Here is a 21,283-nt window from a genome sequence, read left to right as displayed (position 1 = left end):
AAATTTGTTTTATCCTATCGTGATCAAAAAAAGGACCTGTCGCATTCGAGGCGAGCACGATTTCATAAGATCACCGAGGATGTTACTACTTTTCTTCTTTCTGTGCTAGATAAATATGTAATATATTCAGTAGATAGAGGCTGATTGATAAGTAGAAGCAAATGTTAAATTTCCTATAACCAAATTTGAAAGTTACTTTAAATTAAGGAATGTATCTCCCTGATGCAAAGCTCTGATTTCTAACCTAGCTGTGGCTTTACTTATTGTCTTTTATTTTGGTTCATACGCTTATCATTTTTTTCTGTAAGTTTGGATTTTTCAATATTTTGACCTCGAACATCACTGAAGATACCTTTTTTTTTTACTAAATGCATATACGTTGATGATGTTACCTTTGAAACGCAGTCTACGGGAAGTAATATACATTCTTGTGCAGACAACCTCATGTTGAGGTTGAGGTTTGAGGCTGAGTGGCCTTTCATTACTGAAAATAAAGATGTTATTTAGACAATTGAATTCAAATTTTGTGTTATCGTTTCCGTTTTAATAACTGATCTGTAATGTTGATATGCTAATGTTTTATTTACTACCAAATGTTTCAAAACATATTATAAATAGTTATCAAAGGTATCAGGATTATAATTAAATACGCCAGACGCGTATTTCGTCTACACAAGACTCATCAGTGACGATCAGATCAAAATAGTTATAAATCCAAGCAAGTACAAAGTTAAAGAGCATTTTAAAATTTAAAGTTTTGTCAGCAGGAAGTTTATTACAATGACCATATGATTGATATTCATGTCAAGCTGGTGATACACTCGGGGACGAAATTTCCACTAGCAGTGGTAGCTACCCAGTGGTGAAAATAGTTATATTAAATGTACCAGGATTATAATTAAATACGCCAGACGCGCGTTTCGTTTACATAATACTCATCAGTGACGCTCAGATCAAAATAGTTATGAAGCCAAACAAGTACAAAGTTGAAGAGCATTAAGGACCCAAAATTCAAAAAAGTTGTCCCAAATACGGGAATATATCTGGAATAAGAAAATCCTTAGGTTTTCGAAACATTTAAAGTTTAATTGATAGGAAAGGACAAGGTTCACCTATGGCATTAAATGGCCTAAAATAACAACTTTATCATAAAACAACAAAAAGTCACAATTTGGTTCCTAAATGGGTCTGTTTCAAAAGCCTTAATGCTAAGAAAATCATTTCTTTTCATAAAAGTAGATAACTGATATTCTCCAAAGTAAGCAATATTGCGATTTTGTGCAATTTGCAAGCCTAAAAGCTTTTGAAAAATGTTGGCCTCCATCCAAAATGTTTTGAAACCAAAACATTTCAATTTTAATACAAAATTCATCGATATAAAAACTTTTTGAATCGGAGATGGAGGCCAATGTTAATTATGCCAAAAACAATCAAAATTATGGGGGGGGTACCAAAATTGACCGTTAAATACAAATAATGTTTATTCAAGGAGTCAAACTTCTTAAATTTCAAAAAAGGAAGGTTCCATAAAAATATATTTTTGTCTTAGTAGTTTTATCAGAAGTATTTCTATGTGAAATTTGTAATTTGTTGGCCCAATTTTAAAAAACATCAAAAATTCAGGGCCAATTTTAACCCTTCGTCAACGATCTCCTTTATGAAAAAGACGATATAATTGATATTAATGTCAACACAGAAGTGCTCACTACAACTTATCCGATACAGTTGGGCACTTTTAAGATTCTTTTAGTTAAACTCAATAGTTAAAAGTTTTTGTGTAGATTATGCAACACGTATCTTGCAGTTGTTGTTTTTTCCCACTTGTTTCGTTGATTGATAGTGCTTGTCGTTGTAAGTTCTCGTGAACTTCTTCTTTTTTAATTGGACTTAGAATTTGGTATTGTTGTTATACTTTTTACTCATTATGAGAGTATTGTATTGTTTAATGTGTGGTTTCAACATCATATTCCTAAAGGAAGAGACATTTTCTTTTCAAGTTGATATGCAAAAACAAAACCAACAACATCAAATACAAGTAGATAAGAATTAAATAAAAATGAATTAATCAATATTGATTTATTACCTTGAAAATTCTTTCTTCCATACGATTGACATTCATAAAACTCTCTATCTGATGCAATTTTTTTTCGCAAACCATAAATTTCTAGACAATAACTGCAACCAGAACCAGACAAAAAGTTCATTGGCAACTCATGTTCCTTTGTTGATATATCAGCAGTTAGTGATATGCCGTAGTGTGGTGCATGTTCATACACAAGGAACAGCATTAAGATATCTTCATCTTGGTTTGGAATAATAACTTTGAAGCATATTTGTCCGCAAACGCTATCAATCTGTCCACGAAAAAATACTTCCAATGTGGACATCTCAAGCACATGAACCGTGGATTGTCTCTCTGCAACCTAGATATGTCTATTTACGCCAGTCACAGCTGCTTAAATTCGATAAATATACAATTGTCTTTTTTTTTAATCGTTTACAACAAAGCTATAATTTAAAGGTAAACATTCACAATTCACTTCCTGGTCAGAAAGTTTATATGTACCAACAAAGCTATATATATTTACTTTTTTTCTTCAACTTTATCCCTACTAAGTTGAAAATAAAGCTATTTGAATTCATATTCCACGTGATGCCCTATCAAAATATAAGTTAATTCCCAGGTTATTTATAGTGACTAGACGGTTGGCCTTGTAAATTAAGACACTCATTTATAATTTGAAATTTGTCACGTGAATATGATTACACAAAAAATATCCTAATTGACCGCTGATATCACTTTGGCTGGTTAGAGAAAAAAATATTTATCAATGGAGGGAAACATCAAAGATATCAAGTAAAAGATATATTATTAGTTTTGATAATATAAACAAGATAAATTAGTTTGCATGTTCATTCATTCTAAAAGTGCAAAACAGAAATCCAAAGACTTTAATTCAAATGAGAGAGAAAAATTGAAATACAAACCAAGCGGCTTCTTGACACTCTGATCAAGTAAACACTATCTCGTTTCCGTCCATTGGTCACACAAAGGTATACATGTTGGTTGTATGGTATATCATAGATTTCAGGAAATCTTGTTTACTGATTTAACAAATAAACGACGTAGAAATGTTTAGTCAATCCGGAGTTCATGTTTGATAAATTCTTACTTAATCTTGATGAGGTGTAACACTGTAAATGCAAAGGAAAATTCAGCTGTGCTGAGTGCATATGTACAAATATGTACTGTCACATACATTTAAAAACGTACACAACCAAAACGAAGGTCTTGTTTTGTTTACATTTTAACAGTTACATTAAATGTATGTTTTTGAAGAATCCGTTATTTTGATTGGATAACAACGCTTGAAATAAATGATAAAATAGATTTTTCATGATCATAGCGAATGTTTCTCTTAGTTATTTCATAGGGTTGTAAAAGCGTTGACCGTGCGGACATCTTTAAATGAAGCGCTTCTGCATTTTATACAAAATGGACTTCGGTCAACGCTTTTACACCCCAATGAATTTACAATAAGAAGCATTCAATTCTTAAATTGCAGCCAATTATAACATGTAATATATATTATTCTTTCTATTTTATATAGTTTTTATATAAAAAGTAAAATCACAATAATAATGAACTCAGAGGAGAATCCAATCGGAAAATCCATAATCACATGGCAAAATCAAATGACAAAACACATACAAAACGAATGGATAAGAACTGTCATATTCCTGACTTGGTACAGGCATTTTCAAATGTAGAAAATGGCGGATTAAACCTGGTTTTAAAGCGCTAAACCTCTCACTTTGATGACAGTCTCATCCAATTCGTTATATTTACAATGATGCATGAACTAAACAGACACCACATCTTCCTATATCTATAAAATAAATAAAATAGCCAAAATATGGGTACAGCAGTCATCATCGTGTAACAATTTTAAAAAGAACAATTTAACAGAACACAAAAAAACATCTCTCTACGAACGCATTCATCGATTCGCGTGTCTGGCTTCAGAAATGTGAAACGTCACATAAATTTGTCGTTCAATGTATATACAAACAATTTACAAAGGAGTATGTCCGGTAAGGACCGATTTTGGCCTCAAATTTCAGGTTCATCTGACGTAAGATTTTTACCACTTTTTAAACACTTAAGTGTCTATTTTATTTGAATTATTTAGTTTATGTGAAAGATTTTAACTGATTTAGTCATTAAAAACGATCCGATTCAAGCTCAAATATGATAAATCTACAAAATATGCCGAAAAATGTCACTTTTCAGATGGTTTTTGGAAAAATGGAAGTGGCCGCATCCGCGTTTATCCTCAACCTTTATATATGTTATGTATTATCATCAAATACAACTTACATTTCAATATTAAGGATGAACACGAATGCTGCCACTTTCGTTTTACACGAAAACCGTCTAAAATTTAACTAAAATGCTAGAATTGTGAGGATTTCAGTAGTTTAGCATGACTGAATGGTGCTAGTACCAAATATATGTGCATTGTATTGTCAAAAACAGCCCATATTTATGTAGCAGAAGCATTCTACTGTCCAATAAATAACTTAAAGTTTACATTTTAACAATTTTGTAAAACTGCTATATTTTGGGGCCAAAAAAGGGTCTTACTGAACCTACTCCTTTCACATAGGCAATGTTAGCATACAGGGTTAAAAATCAAAAGTATGTAAGAATTAATTTCAGAAATAGACCGAGATTTAAAATAGTCCAAAAGTTAGATAGAATTTATAATCATCCACAAATAGTTCATTCCACTACGCCATTGAATACTTTTGAAGTTTGTGGTTCAACGTATTTTCTAATTCATAATAAAAATATATCATGACATATAAAACAATATCATACTGACAAAGTCACGTTATAAGAACCAAAGAAACACAAAAAGTTGCATATACAAAACATACCAGCAAAAAATTAAAGATAATACAAACACATCGAGAGATTGTAGGTCCATGACTGTGTATATGTATATAACATATCTAGTTTGCTTTTAATTTACTGATTACAATATCAATAGTTATACCAATAAAAATAATATTTAATGATTCTATAACAGTGTTGCATTGGTAATCTTTTAGAAAAAGTTTATTTGAAGAAGCGATAAGTCTACCAGGATCATGTTGTTTTGAATATCATTTTTTATTTTGTACGTTTCTCTTTGATGAATGTACTGGCGTATGTTTGTGTTGTATTTCTGTCACGTAGTGTCACGTAAGCGGGAGATTTTGCATGTCATTAAACCAGGTTCAACTGATCATTTTTTAATATTTTTTCTTTAATTGTCCAGTACCATGTCAGGTATATGGCAGTAGTTGTGTGTTGGCGTTTGTTTTGTTGCACTTCGGTTTTCATGTTGTTCCTTTAAATTGTTTTCCTATTATATTTTCCCTCGGTTTTTGTTTGTAGGTTGTTTTTTTTTTTACTTAATTGATATATGTCTTTTGAACACTGTTATTCTACTATTGCCTTTATTTTACACGAAAAATCTAAGTAACTGAAAAACAAATAGAAAAAAAATTCTTGATTGCAAAAAGTTAAATTTGAAACTGATAGATCTTGACAATCTAAAATATTCGTAACCATTGAAACTCGAACCGTCAACAATTCGTTGATTACTATTCATAATATAATGATGTATCAATAGGATTGTATGAACGGATATTTTGTTCTCAAGAGTCAATTGTTATGTTCAATCGACATCATAATTATGTTGAAGTTGTCGTAACCTTTTTATGAATACTTTTAATTGTCTGCTAGGCACAAATTAAAACAAGACATTCCACTAAAATTAAGATATTTATATGAGACATATTGTAGTAAACATCTAAAGGTGTATTAGGTCTTTGCCCTTTTAAAATATGTCAGATTGAATGAACTGAATTAAAGCACTTAATAAACGTTGACACATTTCACTCAAATATGTAAAAACTGTAATATGACAGACTTATGTCTTATTAACCTCACTCACGCTTTTGAATGATTTGTAAGACTAAGTTTGTTTTAGAATTTTAGGGACAAAGAAGTTTCCTTATTATACATTTACTGACATTTACTTTTTAAATGTACTCATGTAAAAGTGTTGAGTTAGATTTCCAAAATGAATTGTTATTTTCAGTATTTTGAAAATATGACAAAAGCTAAATGAAATCAACGAACAACTGTCGAAAACTCTTGTCACATTAAAGGGAGGTGAAAAATACCAAACGGGCATATATCTCACTCAAGTAAAAATTAAACTGACCATGCTTAACAAAACAAAAACCGAAACAGATCAAGAGACAAACAACAGTATACAAAACACAACATAGAATATCAAAGACTGAGTAAGACGAAACCCAAAAAACCAGGAAGGATCTCATTTACTTCCGATTGAACAGATCTTCCTGTCTTGCGTGCAAACATGTACGTAAGAATTAATTTCAATAAATAAGATTATGGAAGGAATATATTGTTGATATTGTTTACTAAAGATTTTTTTTTTAATTGAATCTAAGGCATTTCCTACGCCTTGACATTGAACTGGAAAATCACGAGACGGCAACTTTGAAATAAACGAGTCCATTGTAATACTTAAACTGGATATCAATTAAAACAAACAAATTTTACTCAAAAATTGTTACTTAAAGGATTTTAAGTAATTCTTAAAGCGATGTAATAAAATGTATCCCAAATGGTTTATGTGGATTTGTTGTTAGTCTTTTTTTCCCTCGAATTTAAATCTCTATCTTATCTGGTGAAATCGTGTTTCTGCTTCTGTATAGTTTATCTTGTCATGAAATTATTTTTTTTTGCTTCGTCTTATCAGTTTGACTATCCCTTAGGTATCTTCAGCGCTTCTCCTCTCTCCAATTTTCAACCACGGCTACATGTATGTGTACTGAAAAAAAGTGATATCACAAAAATACCAAACTCCAAAGAAAATTCAAAACGGAAAGTCAGCAATCAAATAGCAAATTATCAAAGGTACCAGGATTATAATTTAATAAGTAACCCACAAGTTCAAACGCATCAAACGAATGGATAACAAACTGTCATATTCCTGACTTGAAAGGACAGCTGGATTGTTATTTCAGCGATGAGTCCCTTGTTTGATCTAGGACGTGAAATATCCTCATTCAGTTGTTTCCACTCTACCATCGTTTTTGGGTAGCCCTCATGTTAGGTTACTAGTACTTGTCTTGAGGTGGCACAATATAAAGATTTTATAACTTGAACTCTCAATTTTTAAAATGCTGTAACTTTCTAAAAAATGCTTGAACAAAAAGTGGTAGTTGTGGATAGCTAACTTATTACTCTTTCAAATAAATGCAATGTTAGTATGATGCAACAATTATGTAACCAATTATAATGTTAACTGTGTCTAAAATATTTTTCCTCAACATTCCACTTTTAACTGAAATTAGCTTTCTTCATAGGTATTCCTAGAGGATTGGTTTTATTATATGTTGTTCCTATGGCCATTATCTACTAAAGGGTGCCTCAGATTTGAGATAGAATGTATAGAACAAATTTTACACCTAATTAAACATTATTTTCTTTTGGTTATGATGTTCACATTAATTAGAGATTTATGAGAGAATGAAATACCATAGGAACAATTTGAGATACTCTTTTAAAGCCCATGGTGTGTTGATTAAGATTTCGTTAAAAAAAAAATGTATAGTTAAACAGATGAAAGAGCTAATGTCGTTCAAGTGAACTGACCGAGATTTTGCCATTAATTACATAATAATTAATTACACAATGATTGCATAATAAAAATATTGCATTCATTTAAAAGTTCAATCTTTTATCTATCTATATATACCTCTTTTATTATTTTGATTGCATTCATAAGAAAGTTACAGCATTTTAAAGGTAAGTGATTGGAAGTAAAAAAATCTTTGTATTGTGCTACCTTAACTTGATGTTTGTTTCTTGTGAGTATTAGATAATCTTTCAAGACCATAGATAAGGGTTTGTTTGAACTTGTTTGATTATTTAGTTGATAGAAGTGTTTCGGTTTCTGGTGAACATAAATAAAGCGTTAAATTTAAGACTCCAGTTTTATGTTAACACTTACACCAATTTCAGATCTTTTTTTGGAGAATTTGGCTGTTGTTAGTTGTGTTGACTTTTCATTGAAATAAGTAGGCATCTGTAATGATTCGAAAATAAAGACTTTCTGTATTTTTCCAAGATTTTCTCTTTTAGGATTAAGCCAACAAATGAGGTTCAATATTGTTTAAAAACGTAATACCAAATGCATTCAAAAATTTCTAAAAATTACAGTATGTTTCCTATTACTTATCTTTGATGAGTGTATGCAGAAGTACTTGAACCTTAATCCATGGTTCTATTTTGTCAGTACTTTGAACTTTTGCAGGTTGAATAGGATTACGAGATTCACGGATTAATGAAACGGACCTGTACGTTTCTGCTGTTTTTAATGCTGGAGCCTTATTAGCACTTGATTAGTCTTCTGGTAGTCTTGATAATGCTTACTTTATATGTTTTATGACGATCAGACATTGTTCGAGTGCTTCTGTCCAATTCTTAAGAATGGTATTTGGATTTCCATCTGGTCCCTTAGATAAGGATAGATGTACACTATTCAAAAACTTGTTTACGCCTTCCAGTCTTATGTTCAGTTTTGTAATGTTTAATGTAGTTCTTTTTTCAATGTAAATCTGGATCTGACTTTGTTAACACAGATTTGAAGTGATGTTTAGAATTTCTGTCGTTTCTTTTGTGTCGTTCGTTAGGCCTCAATTCAATTCCAGAGGTGCTAAATCAATATTGTCTAGATTCTCTGCTTTTATATACTGGTAGGTCCAGACTGGTTGAATGCTATTTTGTCGAATCTTCCATTTATGATAACATTTATGTAATATTGTTCGAAAATTGACGCCATTCTGTTTAGCTTCTAGTCTGTTTTCGACATGTTTGTGTAATCATATTGCTTTCCATTTGTGCATCCCATGTAGATGTCTGTTTGACCAATAGACTGACCGAATGTTTCGATATCATTTTGAGTGTTTCGATTTCATTTTGAACGGTCAATTTAAGTCCATAGCTTTGTGGGTGTATTCCATTCAAGTCAATCCGTTGACGTCTCATTTATCTGCTTGATTGTATAGATATCCTTGTTATTATGTAAAACATATGTTAGGGCGTTACGTGACATCGCTCTTACAAAGATGTTTCGAGGTTGTTGTGGGCATTGCTTGCAGAAGTATTGTGTTATCATGTAATCTGTGAAGACGATGTTGTTGTCTGAAATTCCCACTGCATTTTCAGTTGATTTGAAGATGAGGGACTGGTTGTGAATATTAGATCCAATATGTTTCGTTTACTTCACGGCGTGTTTGTCATGAAGTTGGACATGTCAATGATGGCCGTGTTCAATGTTCAATCCTTTGATTACTCGGCAATATTGACATTTAGTATTGAATGTTAGAAATTGCACGCTTTCACAAATCTTAGCGTTGTTACAAGTGTCAATAACAGTTCTTAAGATTCTTATAACGGCGCACTTCTACACAATAGGCTGGATCGCTATATATTATCAGATTATTACATGGCATTTTTCATATCGCATGTATTATCAGCCCTAGGTTAAATATCAGCCCAAGAGCCGCATGGCTCGAGGGCTGATATTGACCGAGGGCTGATAAAACATGCGATATGAAAAATGACATGTTATGATCTTTTTATCATATGCTTCAACAGTGGAGAAAAATAACAGATTCATATTTGGATCCTTTTACGTGGTTCCAAAATAGAAGTTTAAAGAGTGAAAAGTTCACATGCAGACGTCGGACCCCAAATTAAGTACATTCGATATGAAATCTTTCTATATGACTTAACAGAGAAGAAAAATATTTGAATATGGACGAATCGACCAAAAAATTACATAATAAACACTGTTTGGAAATTAATATTTTTGAAGTAACTCTCTAAATATTGTTTGAAACTTTGAAAATGCATTTTTTTAATAATATCCGTGTTTGTTTTGTTTTGTTTTGTATGTTTTGTATGTTTTGTTTTGTTTGTTTGTTTGTTGTTTGTTTGTTGTTTGTTTTTTTTTGGTTTTTTTTTACACAATATACTTTCCAGTATCCAAATAATTGTTTTGTACACTACTAATTGTAATGTTTTTCATTGAAAACGTAGCATTGTGGTGTATTTTCCGGAATTTGCCGAGCATCACCGGAATGCCATGCGATAACGTTACGGAAAGGCATGTGATAACAATCGAAGCATGTGATAAACTTTTTATATCAGCCCGCTAAGCATCAACTCGAAAATTTAATGCTATTATCATACAGTAAAATTCATAAGTTATTTAGTATAAGTATATGATAAATATATATATGTACATATATTGTTAAGTACGTCTTAGTCAGTGACAACCCTACAACAGATGTATCCATCGGATCGCCATCAATGATGGTGATACATGGCTGTGTACATAATGTATATACAACTCGTCTAAACATCAACCCAACAATGTTAGATCTGTAAATTTGCTTTCGCAAATTTTTGGTTCTTCCCTCGCCGGGATTCGAACCCATGCTACTGTGATATCGTGACACCAAATCGCCTGCACTGCAGCCGTCCCGCTAGACCACACGACCACCTGGCCCAGGAGTTGTATTTACATATATTGTATACACCCGCTCTCACTAAAATGCCATACCCACTAAAACATGCCATTCCTTACTTTATCGTGCATTTACTTTATGTTTAACGGTATTAAAATCTGATAAAACAATATTATATATGTAATGACATCATTCTTTCGTATATAAAAATATTTAGTAAGAAAGTGACTCTACCTGTATATTTCGTATTACAAACGGGATGTCATCTTATTTTTGACGTTGGTGTTGTTTTATAAAGACCATAATGTTAACCGACTTATCCTTTGAATAAATGTATTCTGAAAGGTTGTCAATTTAATGCATTAGTACAATATTGAAATATGATTTTTATCGGTACTAACATTGATTACATTTTTATATGAAAATTTAAGGATGTTTCCTACCCCTGAATGCCTAGATTTCACAATATTCTCTTTTTTCTTCTTTAATATTATAAAAAAAATTTGCAAGAAATTCAGAGGCCTCCTCTGCATGCCGGGCTAAACATTCATGTCACTAGTTTTAATAAAATGAAAATATCTGTATATATATTGCTATTTATTTGTACAGTTATGAGAATGTACGATCCTTCATCCTAAAGATGCTGTTTATTTTAAATCTGGCTTTGTACAATGTCATCATTTATTCAGACTGTTTATGCCGTCTTTACACTAAATCTGTTGGAGTTTACTGATTCGGTACTCTTTTTTTCTATCTATTGTATTTGTGTGTTTGTGTTATAGTTGTTATCTGTGTCTTGTACTGATATTCTAAGTTGAGAAAATTACCTTTGATTAATTAACATTACCATCATCTACGGCAGACAAACTAGCTGACCTGAAACGTGCATCATCTTCTTGCAGAAGCATGGGTTTGGATATTGCTAAATTTGAAACGAATCATAATTCGGTTATGTTGAAAGCATATAATGGCTTACTACCACTTCAATTCCACGATGTTGGATAGTTGTCTCGTAAGCTTTCATAACAGGCACATCTCCTCGTTTTATATAAATCCAAATAAAGTTCTCTGAGTCACAACTGTGACAACTTCCGGCACCAAACAGAGTTGAGGTATAAATTCATTACTGATACAATATTGTATTTAACCTAAATACCGTGGCAATGTTGCATCAGTAATTAAATTGAATAACAATAATGACGGATGAAAAAGCAGTGGTACTGTCAGTCAGTATGCATTTATTTTATTGTAAATAATTAATGTTTGGACAAACGCTTGTGTGAAATGTAAAGATCGTTGGAACTTGGTGATCTTAAATTTATTTATTATTAATAAAATTAACGGTACCAATGTTCTTGCACCAGATGCGCATTTCGACAATACATGTCTCTTCAGTGATGCTCGTTGCCAAAATATTTGAAATTCAAAGCTTATATAAAAGATGAAGAGCTATAATCAAAAAGGTCCAAAAAGTATAGCAAAATCCGTAAAAGGAATCAGATTTTTGCATGAGGGAGATACATTCCTTAATTTATAATAATTTCTATCATTTTGTAACAGCAAATTTTTATTACACAAAAAAAATAAATCCGTATTTTCATGCCAGTACGGAAATACTGGCTACTGGGCTGGTGATACCCTCGGGGACTAATAGTCCACCAGCAGAGGCATCGACCCAGTGGTAGTAATAAAATTAACGGTACCAATTTTCTTGCACCAGATCTGGGAACAGTATATATATGTTCCTGACCAGATGCACATTTCGACAATACATGTCTCTTCAGTGATGCTCGTTGCCAAAATATTAGAAAATATAGCTTGGCACATTTTTTTTAATTCCAATTTCAACCCGTTTCATCCCGCACCAAAGTTAAAATTTTGCGAAAATAAGCATAATAGTTTTTTATTAATCTCGTCGTCCTCTTTTCTTGACAGGTAAAACCTGTCGCACATTTCTCATAACGGTTACAGGAGTCTTAGAATAATAAGACTCCTTGTTGTATGTACAGAATATCTTATAAGCAATCAAGACATACGTATCTTACGGGAATACTGTATAATAGCTTTAATTACTTATTTTAATTGTTGTATGTTGTTAACCCGAACTGCAAAGTGGTCTTTACTTATACTTTTAATGATCCTAGAAGTACTCAATCTCTCTAGACCTCGGCTCGCACGTAACTTCCGGCCACGTTAAGCACTTCCTGTCGGTCGGCGACCAGCATAATTTCATTTTTTGGAAGATTCAAAGGTTTGTTAAACACCTATTATTAACAAGTATGAAATAATATGCCTCATATTACGTTTTTACGTTGAATTTTTAATTTAGAACTTCCACGTATACGGGACACAAAAGTGAAGGATTCAAAAATTTGAGCTTTCCTGGTATGACTATCTGATAATGTGTTGATGTCAATTAATTGCTGATTAATTCAAACACAAACCTACAATTACAGTTTTGAATTTGGTACACTAACCTTCTTATAATTTGTTCGTTATGTCCTTTCAATCAGAAACACTATAGTTGCCGTCACTTAAATTTGGCACCATGATTTTTGTCAAAATTTTCTTAAATATTGATTGTGTTTACTCGAAATCATGTTTTTCAAATTTGGCGGAAGAAAAATCCATTCCAAATATATACTACTGTCCTACCTTTTATTGTGTTTGTACGCTATAATCCAAGATTATTTTGTATGGTGGAATATGACATTATTATTTCATAAGTGTTGACGTGGAGTTCCACGAGCTCTCAATTTCAGACCTGCCAACTATCCCGATTTTTGTGGTATCATCCCGATTTTAACCCCTCAACCCGATTCCTGATATCGGGATCGTAAAATAGGTCAAAATCCCGATTTTCAACAAATATACCCGAAAAATTATTGTTTACCGATTTTGAAGTTTTTCTGATCAATTTTAGAAAAAGAAAATCAATCATTTTGCCTGGGGACATATTATGACAAGACCCTACGCTAATCAACAGTCACAACAGGTGTCATAATTAGTGGTTGTATGTAATCAGATTACCTAATGCACAATGGGTTGTAACAGTCCTCAAAATTAATTTGTATACACAAATTTGGTCAAACACTTAACAGCCTTTCAATTTTAATCAATTTATCATGCAAGCACAATTAGCAACATTTGCCGTAGTTCCACAGCAAAATCATAATTAATTGAAAGATGAGAACTGTAATGAACTCGCAAGAAAACATCGTTTATCTTGAAATCTGTTTTATTTTTGAAACCAGACTTGTGTGTGTTGATTTATAATATCGACGCCATTTTTGTATACACTTCTACTGTGTTACAGTATAAGCCTCCGCCGGTAAGAGCACCTCTGCATACAAAGAAAGATAACTCAAATTTTATCCATTTTCTCATTGATACTGATAAAACCATGAGTAAGCCTGACTAAATCAAAACCTGTCTTCATCCTTCTTACTTTAGGACATGTAGTTTTAGGTGTTTTGAGTCAGTGTTCATAGATGAGAAGGTCTTTGGAGGGGAGAAAGGGGGGGTCTCTACTTTGAATCCTTTATTTTTAATGCCATTTTCTCAGTTATTTTGTCAATTTTATAATTTAATAGTACAAGAATCATGCAAATAAAAGAAATCAAGGCACTAGAAAAACCAAAGAGCTACCAAGCCCGCTTACTGCCTATGATGCCTGTCAACAGCTATTATTATTGACTAGATCGATTTTATAGACGTTCTACATTCAAAATAGCTGTCGTATTTCAAAGTTGCTGTCAATCAGTTATTTTTGCCGTCTGCAGTTAAAATCGTCTTTCCGCTCGGCAGATTTGACCTTTACCTTTTAATCCCTCTGATACCATCAGATAACGACGGCCCTTTAACAGACGTCCGTTTAATTAATTATAAGAAGTTAAATCTCGCGATCGATATCGTGAACGTTAACGTTGTTAAAGTTATTACAATAACTATATAAGTAATGTTTATATGTGGTACTTCTTTCAAATTAATACAATTATCATGAATGCAAATTTTAATATTTAAGATTTAAAATTAACCGCTCAAAAGAATTGAAAAAGTCACATTTGTTCTTTATATTCTTAATTACCACAAGTAAACATCGTCCAAAGCTTATGAGTTGTTTTCAAAAGCAGACCTACCTGAGTTTAATTCACATCAAAGGAAACCACCTTAATTAGTAGGAGCGGCTATTTGTCAATTTCAATGACAGTGTAATAAAAAAAAGTTGTATAATGAAGGAATGTTGAAATAGTTAATTGATTTATATAAATTAACATTATTGAAAGGATTCATATTGCTGAAATCGTACATTTAATCATACGTTTAATATAAAGATATTCAATTGAAAGACTTAGTATCATTATTAACAAATTTTTTTCTGTTGCTTTAGGTACACATATAGGTATGTGCGCATTTAACAGGCACGCGATTTTTTTTATGAAAGTGTTTTTTAACATTTCATAATTCGGATTCAAACATCAGATTTGAGTGAATTATATAGACCGAATAACCTAAATATAGCAATAAATCACGTGCCTGTTATTTTCTTGTTTTACAATTGTTTGATTTTTTAATTTGAAATTGTTTACGTTGACTAACAGTATCGTTTTATGATAGAACAGAGCAGACTTGTCTTTATTTGACTAACATTATTTTATTCTGTTCAGATTAGAATGCATGTATATGTAGCGTACAATATTCAAAAGTATTACCGAATATAATACGGAGATGTTCATGTGAATGAATAATTAGTTAGTGTATTTTCCTAGGAAAACATCTTCAATCAGATGCAATCAAATAAAGTTAATATATTACATGCTTTCTTTTCCCTAATTGGTTATTAGAAGCCGAGATGTCGATTTATCAAATTTTATGTCAGAGGCTCACAGTTTACAGACATAAAAAATTGAGAATGGAAATCGTGAGAAAAATAAATATTTTAAACTCTATGATTTCCACAAAGAAGTCTACACGAGAAACCTATTTTATACTGAAATATTACAGAAATCTTTTCAAACTCCTTCATACACGTATATGCTTTCTATAGTTCTACTATCATAGTATGCACGTTGTATTACTTGCTTTAATAATTATTTACTTGAATCTTGCCGGAAAACTATTGTTAAAATCTATTCATCGCCTCTTTGGTCAAGACGAGTATAATATCCATGAAGAGAAGTACACGAAATAAACAGAAACTGTTTATATTACTTAATTGTTTGGGAAAAAGGTTTTAAACGTAATGCGACATTCCCGGTATTTGTTTTAATATATAAAAAACACCCCCCCCCCCCGAAAAAACATGCCCCACCTACACACACATTTGATTGGTCCGTATAACAATATATACTATTATTGCTTATTTCTAATTGGATCAATTTGATGTGGAGGTGTGAACGATAGACTATACAATACCGGCAATGGACATTTGAGCGCATTGACAGGACATTTGAGCGAAAAAAAAGGACGTTTGAGCGCCAAAGTATAGGACATTTGAGCGCCTAAATTTTAGGACATTTGAGCGAAAATAAGAATAAGCGTAGGACATTTGAGCGAAAACAAGTCTTGGATAGAGAATTGTCTTATTGGCAATCATACCACATTTTCTTACGAATATAGTTCATTAAATGAGGAGTTTACCAACAAAAAGATTAAAACATATTTTAATTGTAAAAAACAAAGCACTAAAAACAAAGCACAGTCATAAAACAGGAGTTTACCAACAAAAAGATTAAAACATCTTTTAATTGTAAACAAAGCACTAAAAACAAAGCACTGTCATAAAACATAAAACTCGGCAACGGCATTATTTACAAGTCTGTTCGGGCTTGGAACTTATATCCCAGGCTTCTGACATAAAAATCCCTCGTAATTTCCTGCTGGCAGTATTTCGAATGCAAATCCCGGAGATTCTGTTCCTTCTCCTTTTCTGTTCGGCTCTGCGGTGCATCAATGTTCAAACTCCGAATTTTTATGTAAGTCACAGATTGCAATTTGATAATAGTGTCAAGGAAAATATAAATTGATGGATGACTGTGATAGAACTGCTCGTTATAATGGGCATGAAATGATTCGGGCCCATTGTTAGTACGTTTTAACGAGGATGGAACTTCGGCCCAGAGATGAGGGGGAAATAACGATTCACGTAAATTTCTTCAGACTTTCCAGGAAGTAAGCAGAATACAAGAGGGACATAATTTCCTTTGTTATAGCCATGAATAGTATATAACTGTTTAAAGAACTTTGGGCAATATTTGTAAGTACCATCCATAAAAATTTCCGGCACACTGCATAAACATTCAAGATTGGTTGGACACGTAAGAATAATTATACCAGTTTGTTCATCATTAAACTGCACAAAATTTTCAAATTTATTTGACTGAATATTAATCTTCTTTAATGATTGGTGTGTTTCCTCTCTAGATTTAGGAAGTGCAGGGTGAGATTTACGCCTCTTTCTATATATAGCCTTTGAAACGCTGCCAATGTCTTCAGACTTTAGATTTGCTTCATCCATGTTCTGTAACTCTGTACGGATAATTTTTGAAGGACGTTGAGCAATATCATCATCCGCTTTTCTTTTTGATCGTACCCGCAGCAAGTGACGTTCATTGTCACGATCACTGGTATCATGGTTATGAGTATTTTTCTGTTGAATTATAACGGTTCCGGTACAATCCGTCCTCAGTCTTGCTTTGCAACCTTTTGCCTGAAAAATATTGAAAGGACAAATACAATTGAAGTGTTTAAATGCTTTTTCATTTGCTATTGCAAGACATAAAAATAAGATGTAGTATGAAATGAAATGAAATGAAATTCATAACATGTTTAGAATGGGAACACCACAGACATTTATGTGTTTAGCTTCTAAACATTTTCCTAAACATGTTTAGGCTCTAAGCACAATTTTTACAGTGTATTGTATGAATATTGTAAAGTGCCTAGAAAATCAACCTAACAATGTTATATAGGTTACAGTACGACCTTCAACATGGAGCCTTGATACCTAACCCTATATGTGGTAGCTTATATTCAAATGTGTTAAAACATTAATCTAAAGGAGGTATAAGATAGACATATAATGATATAGATATAAATCAAAATTAAAAGAAGTTATGGAAGTTGAAGCGTAACAGACGAACAAGTAGTTTACATTAACATTAAATTTGTAAAAAAAGGTACTTACTGTACATCTCCAGGATATTTCTTCTCCTTTTAGTGTTTTGTCCACTCTATATCGGAAACTGTCACAAACAAGGCTTCTTTTTCCCTTATTAGTCTCGGTCAAAATAATATCCATTTTAACACGTACATGTATTATTAGTATTAAGATTTCAAGTGCCAAGGGACATTTCACTTAATAGATATATATATAAGAATTTTAGAACAAAGAAAATTTGCATAGCCAATGAATTATAGTAGAATTGATTGGTAAATAGAGATCAACTTAGGATTTCACTTACATAAACCAGCCAGAACCGGTCGAATTACTCGGGTGTGAAATAAAATAAAAAATATTTATAACTAAATCTTACTTTTTTTTCTTACTTTTAAAAAAAAATCTTAATTCGTGTAAAATTATCAGGGAAAATTTCGCTCAAATGTCCTGTCTGAAAACTCAGGTAAGGTTAATATCCCGGCGCTCAAATGTCCTATGAAGTCGGCGCTCAAATGACCCTATGTGCTTTTTTCTTTTTCGCTCAAATGTCCTACAATACACACTTTCAATTAACAAAACCGACAGCGTGAAAGGTGTCTAGCCGTTAAAAACTTCAGTCTTCATCACTTCCGAAAAGAAAGATAGAATTTGGTCATTCCTCAGAATACGATTATAACATAATGCTTATCAAACACTAACTGCAAAGAATAATAGTCCAACAACTTTATGTATAAAGGAAAAGTACCAATTAATAGAGAAAATGGACTAAAAATTAAAAGTTTCCAGAAAGACGGGCCTACAATAAATGTTAAATAAGTATGCAATTGTGTGTCATGTAGTCAAGCATAAATCGATGGCCTGTATTTTTTTACTATGCACATATTGTTTTATTTTTCAACCAAAACCGACGTGTGTATTGCTGTTAAATAAACTTTCGTCACCTCAGAATGTATTTTGCATTCTCACACCATTCACGTATATTCTTCAATCATGTTACAATAATCAGTGAAGTTTATGTTCAGTTACCAAGCGTAAACAAATCAAATGTGATTATGATCCAGAGTATTTGGACCGTATGCGTATAATCGTACGGTCGGACCGTATGAGTATACGCGTACGGTCCAGTACGAGCTGATCATACATGTTGTTGGATCATATGGGTTAAATTTAAACAAACCTTATCACAATCTTTATTTTTAGTTTTACAAATTGATATTATTTGTATTATTGTTCCGAATCCTAGTTTGGTACTCTCGCCTACAGTGACACTTGCTACCACAAGTAACGTAATTTCGGAATTTCTCGCTACATTGATGACCTTCTGCTGTTGTTTTTTCTATGGTTGTGTTGTTGTCTCTTTGACACATTCCCCATTTCCATTCTCAATTTTATTAATATTTTTTTAAACATTTACATGTTTGCAGATCATGCATGTTCCCTTGAATTTGCATTTTTTTTGTGAATTTGCTAAATATTAAAAAAAATGTCCTCCTACATTGTGTTTACTTCCGAAATCTTCATAATTCAATTAATGTATTACTGATCGACATGCTAAATACAAGAGATTAACATATTTAATTTGCGTGACTTTTTTGAATAGTTAAAATGTACAGTTTTTATTATACGACCGCAAATTTTGAAAAAATTTTCGTCGTATATTGCTATCACGTTGGCGTCTGCGTCGTCGTCGTCGTCGTCGTCGTCGTCGTCGTCCGTCGTCCGAATACTTTTAGTTTTCGCACTCTAACTTTAGTAAAAATGAATAGAAATCTATGAAATTTTAACACAAGGTTTATGACCATAAAAGGAAGGTTGGTATTGATTTTGGGAGTTTTGGTCCCAACATTTTAGGAATAAGGGGCCAAAAAGGGCCCAAATAAGCATTTTCTTGGTTTTCGCACCATAACTTTAGTTTAAGTTAATAGAAATCTATGAAATTTTGACACAAGGTTTATGACCACAAAAGAAAGATTGGGATTGATTTTGGGAGTTTTGGTTTCAATAGTTTAGGAATAAGGGGCCAATAAAGGGCCCAAATAAGCATTTTTCTTGGTTTTTGCACAATAACCTTAGGTTAAGTAAATGGAAATCTATGAAATTTAAACACAATGTTTATGACCACAAAAGGAAGGTTGGTATTTATTTTGGGAGTTTAGGACCCAACAGATTAGGAATTAGGGGCCAAAAAGGGACCCAAATAAGCATTTTTCTTGGTTTTCGCACTATAATGTTAGTATAAGTAAATACAAATCTATGAAATTTAAACACAAGGCTTATGACCATAAAAGAAAAGGTTGGTATTGATTTTGGGAGTTTTGGTCCCAACAGTTTAGGAAAAAGGGGCCCAAAGGGTCCAAAATTAAACTTTGTTTGATTTCATCAAAATTGAATAATTGGGTTTCTTTGATATGCCGAATCTAACTGTATATGTAGATTCTCAACTTTTGGTCCCGTTTTCAAATTGGTCTACATTAAGGTCCAAAGGGTCCAAAATTAAACTTAGTTTGATTTTGACAAAAAATGAATCGGTTGGGTTCTTTGATATGTTGAATCTAAAAATGTACTTAGATTCTTGATTATTGAAGTTTTTTTGGTCCAGTTTTCAAATTGGTCTACATTAAGGTCCAAAGGGTCCAAAATTAAACTTTGTTTGATTTCATCAAAAATTGAATCCTTGGGGTTCTTTGATATGCCAAATCTAACTGTGTATGTAGATTCTTCATTTTTGGTCCTGTTTTCAAATTTCAAATTCTACATTAAAGTCCAAAGGGTCCAAAATTAAACTAAGTTTGATTTTAACAAAAATTGAATTCTTGGGCCTCTTTGATATGCTGAATCTAAACATGTACTTAGATTTTTGATTATGGGCCCAGTTTTTAAGTTGGTCCAAATCAGGATCTAAAATTATTATATTAAGTATTGTGCAATAGCAAGTCTTTTCAATTGCACAGTATTGTGCAATGGCAAGAAATATCTAATTGCACAATATTGTGAAATAGCAATTTTTTTTTTAATTAGAGTTATCTTTCTTTGTCCAGAATAGTAAGCAAGAAATATCCTATTTGTGCAATAGCAAGAATTTTTTTTAATTGGAGTTATCTTTCTTTGTCCAGAATCAACTTAAATCTTTGTTATATACAATATACAATGTATATACACTTTTTACTACCAACTGATAAATTTAAATAATCTTTACCATTCAGTGATAACAAGCAGTTTTTTTACATCTTAATATTTTATGATGTATTTAAATGAGTAGTTATTGTTGCAAACTCCATTAGAAATTTGAATTGATATCAGTTTTGAAAAAGGGAAACGGGGATGTGAAAAAAAAGGGGGGGGGGGGTTAAATTTTTCTCATTTCAGATTTCATAAATAAAAAGAAAATTTCTTCAAACATTTTTTTGAGAGGATTAATATTCAACAGCATAGTGATTTGCTCAAAGGCAAAAAAAACCTTTTAAGTTCATTAGACCACATTCATTCTGTGTCAGAAAC

General features: G+C 32.0%; 2 protein-coding genes across 2 annotated transcripts in view; one reads left to right on the top strand and one right to left on the bottom strand.

Annotated features, from left to right (window-relative positions):
* Positions 1-12,802: 12,802 nt before the first annotated feature.
* The window catches only part of LOC143047967 (coatomer subunit beta-like), a 44,955-nt gene continuing 36,474 nt past the window's right edge, over positions 12,803-21,283 (top strand). Inside the window, exon 1 of the mRNA XM_076221344.1 lies at positions 12,803-12,877. The gene's annotated coding sequence lies outside the window, so the exon portion shown is untranslated. The remainder of the gene's footprint in view (positions 12,878-21,283) is intronic.
* Positions 16,143-18,333, bottom strand: LOC143047966 (uncharacterized). Its single transcript, XM_076221343.1, has 2 exons — positions 17,813-18,333; positions 16,143-17,335 (listed from the first exon to the last, which is right to left on the bottom strand). Exons 1-2 carry the CDS (start codon positions 17,924-17,926, stop codon positions 16,721-16,723), a joined length of 729 nt encoding a protein of 242 aa, XP_076077458.1. The 5' UTR covers positions 17,927-18,333; the 3' UTR covers positions 16,143-16,720.

This window comes from Mytilus galloprovincialis, chromosome 10 (assembly GCF_965363235.1).
Source record: "Mytilus galloprovincialis chromosome 10, xbMytGall1.hap1.1, whole genome shotgun sequence".
Classification (NCBI taxonomy): domain Eukaryota; kingdom Metazoa; phylum Mollusca; class Bivalvia; order Mytilida; family Mytilidae; genus Mytilus; species Mytilus galloprovincialis.
Note: the sequence above shows the minus strand (reverse complement) of the source record. Positions and strands in the feature narration are given on the sequence as shown.

Coding starts and splice junctions, on each gene's coding strand:
- LOC143047966 (XM_076221343.1), bottom strand. CDS start 17,926: ATGGATATTATTTTGACCGAGACTAATAAGGGAAAAAGAAGCCTTGTT. Junction 17,336..17,812: donor AAATATCCTGGAGATGTACA/GTAAGTACCTTT, acceptor AATATTTTTCAG/GCAAAAGGTTGCAAAGCAAG.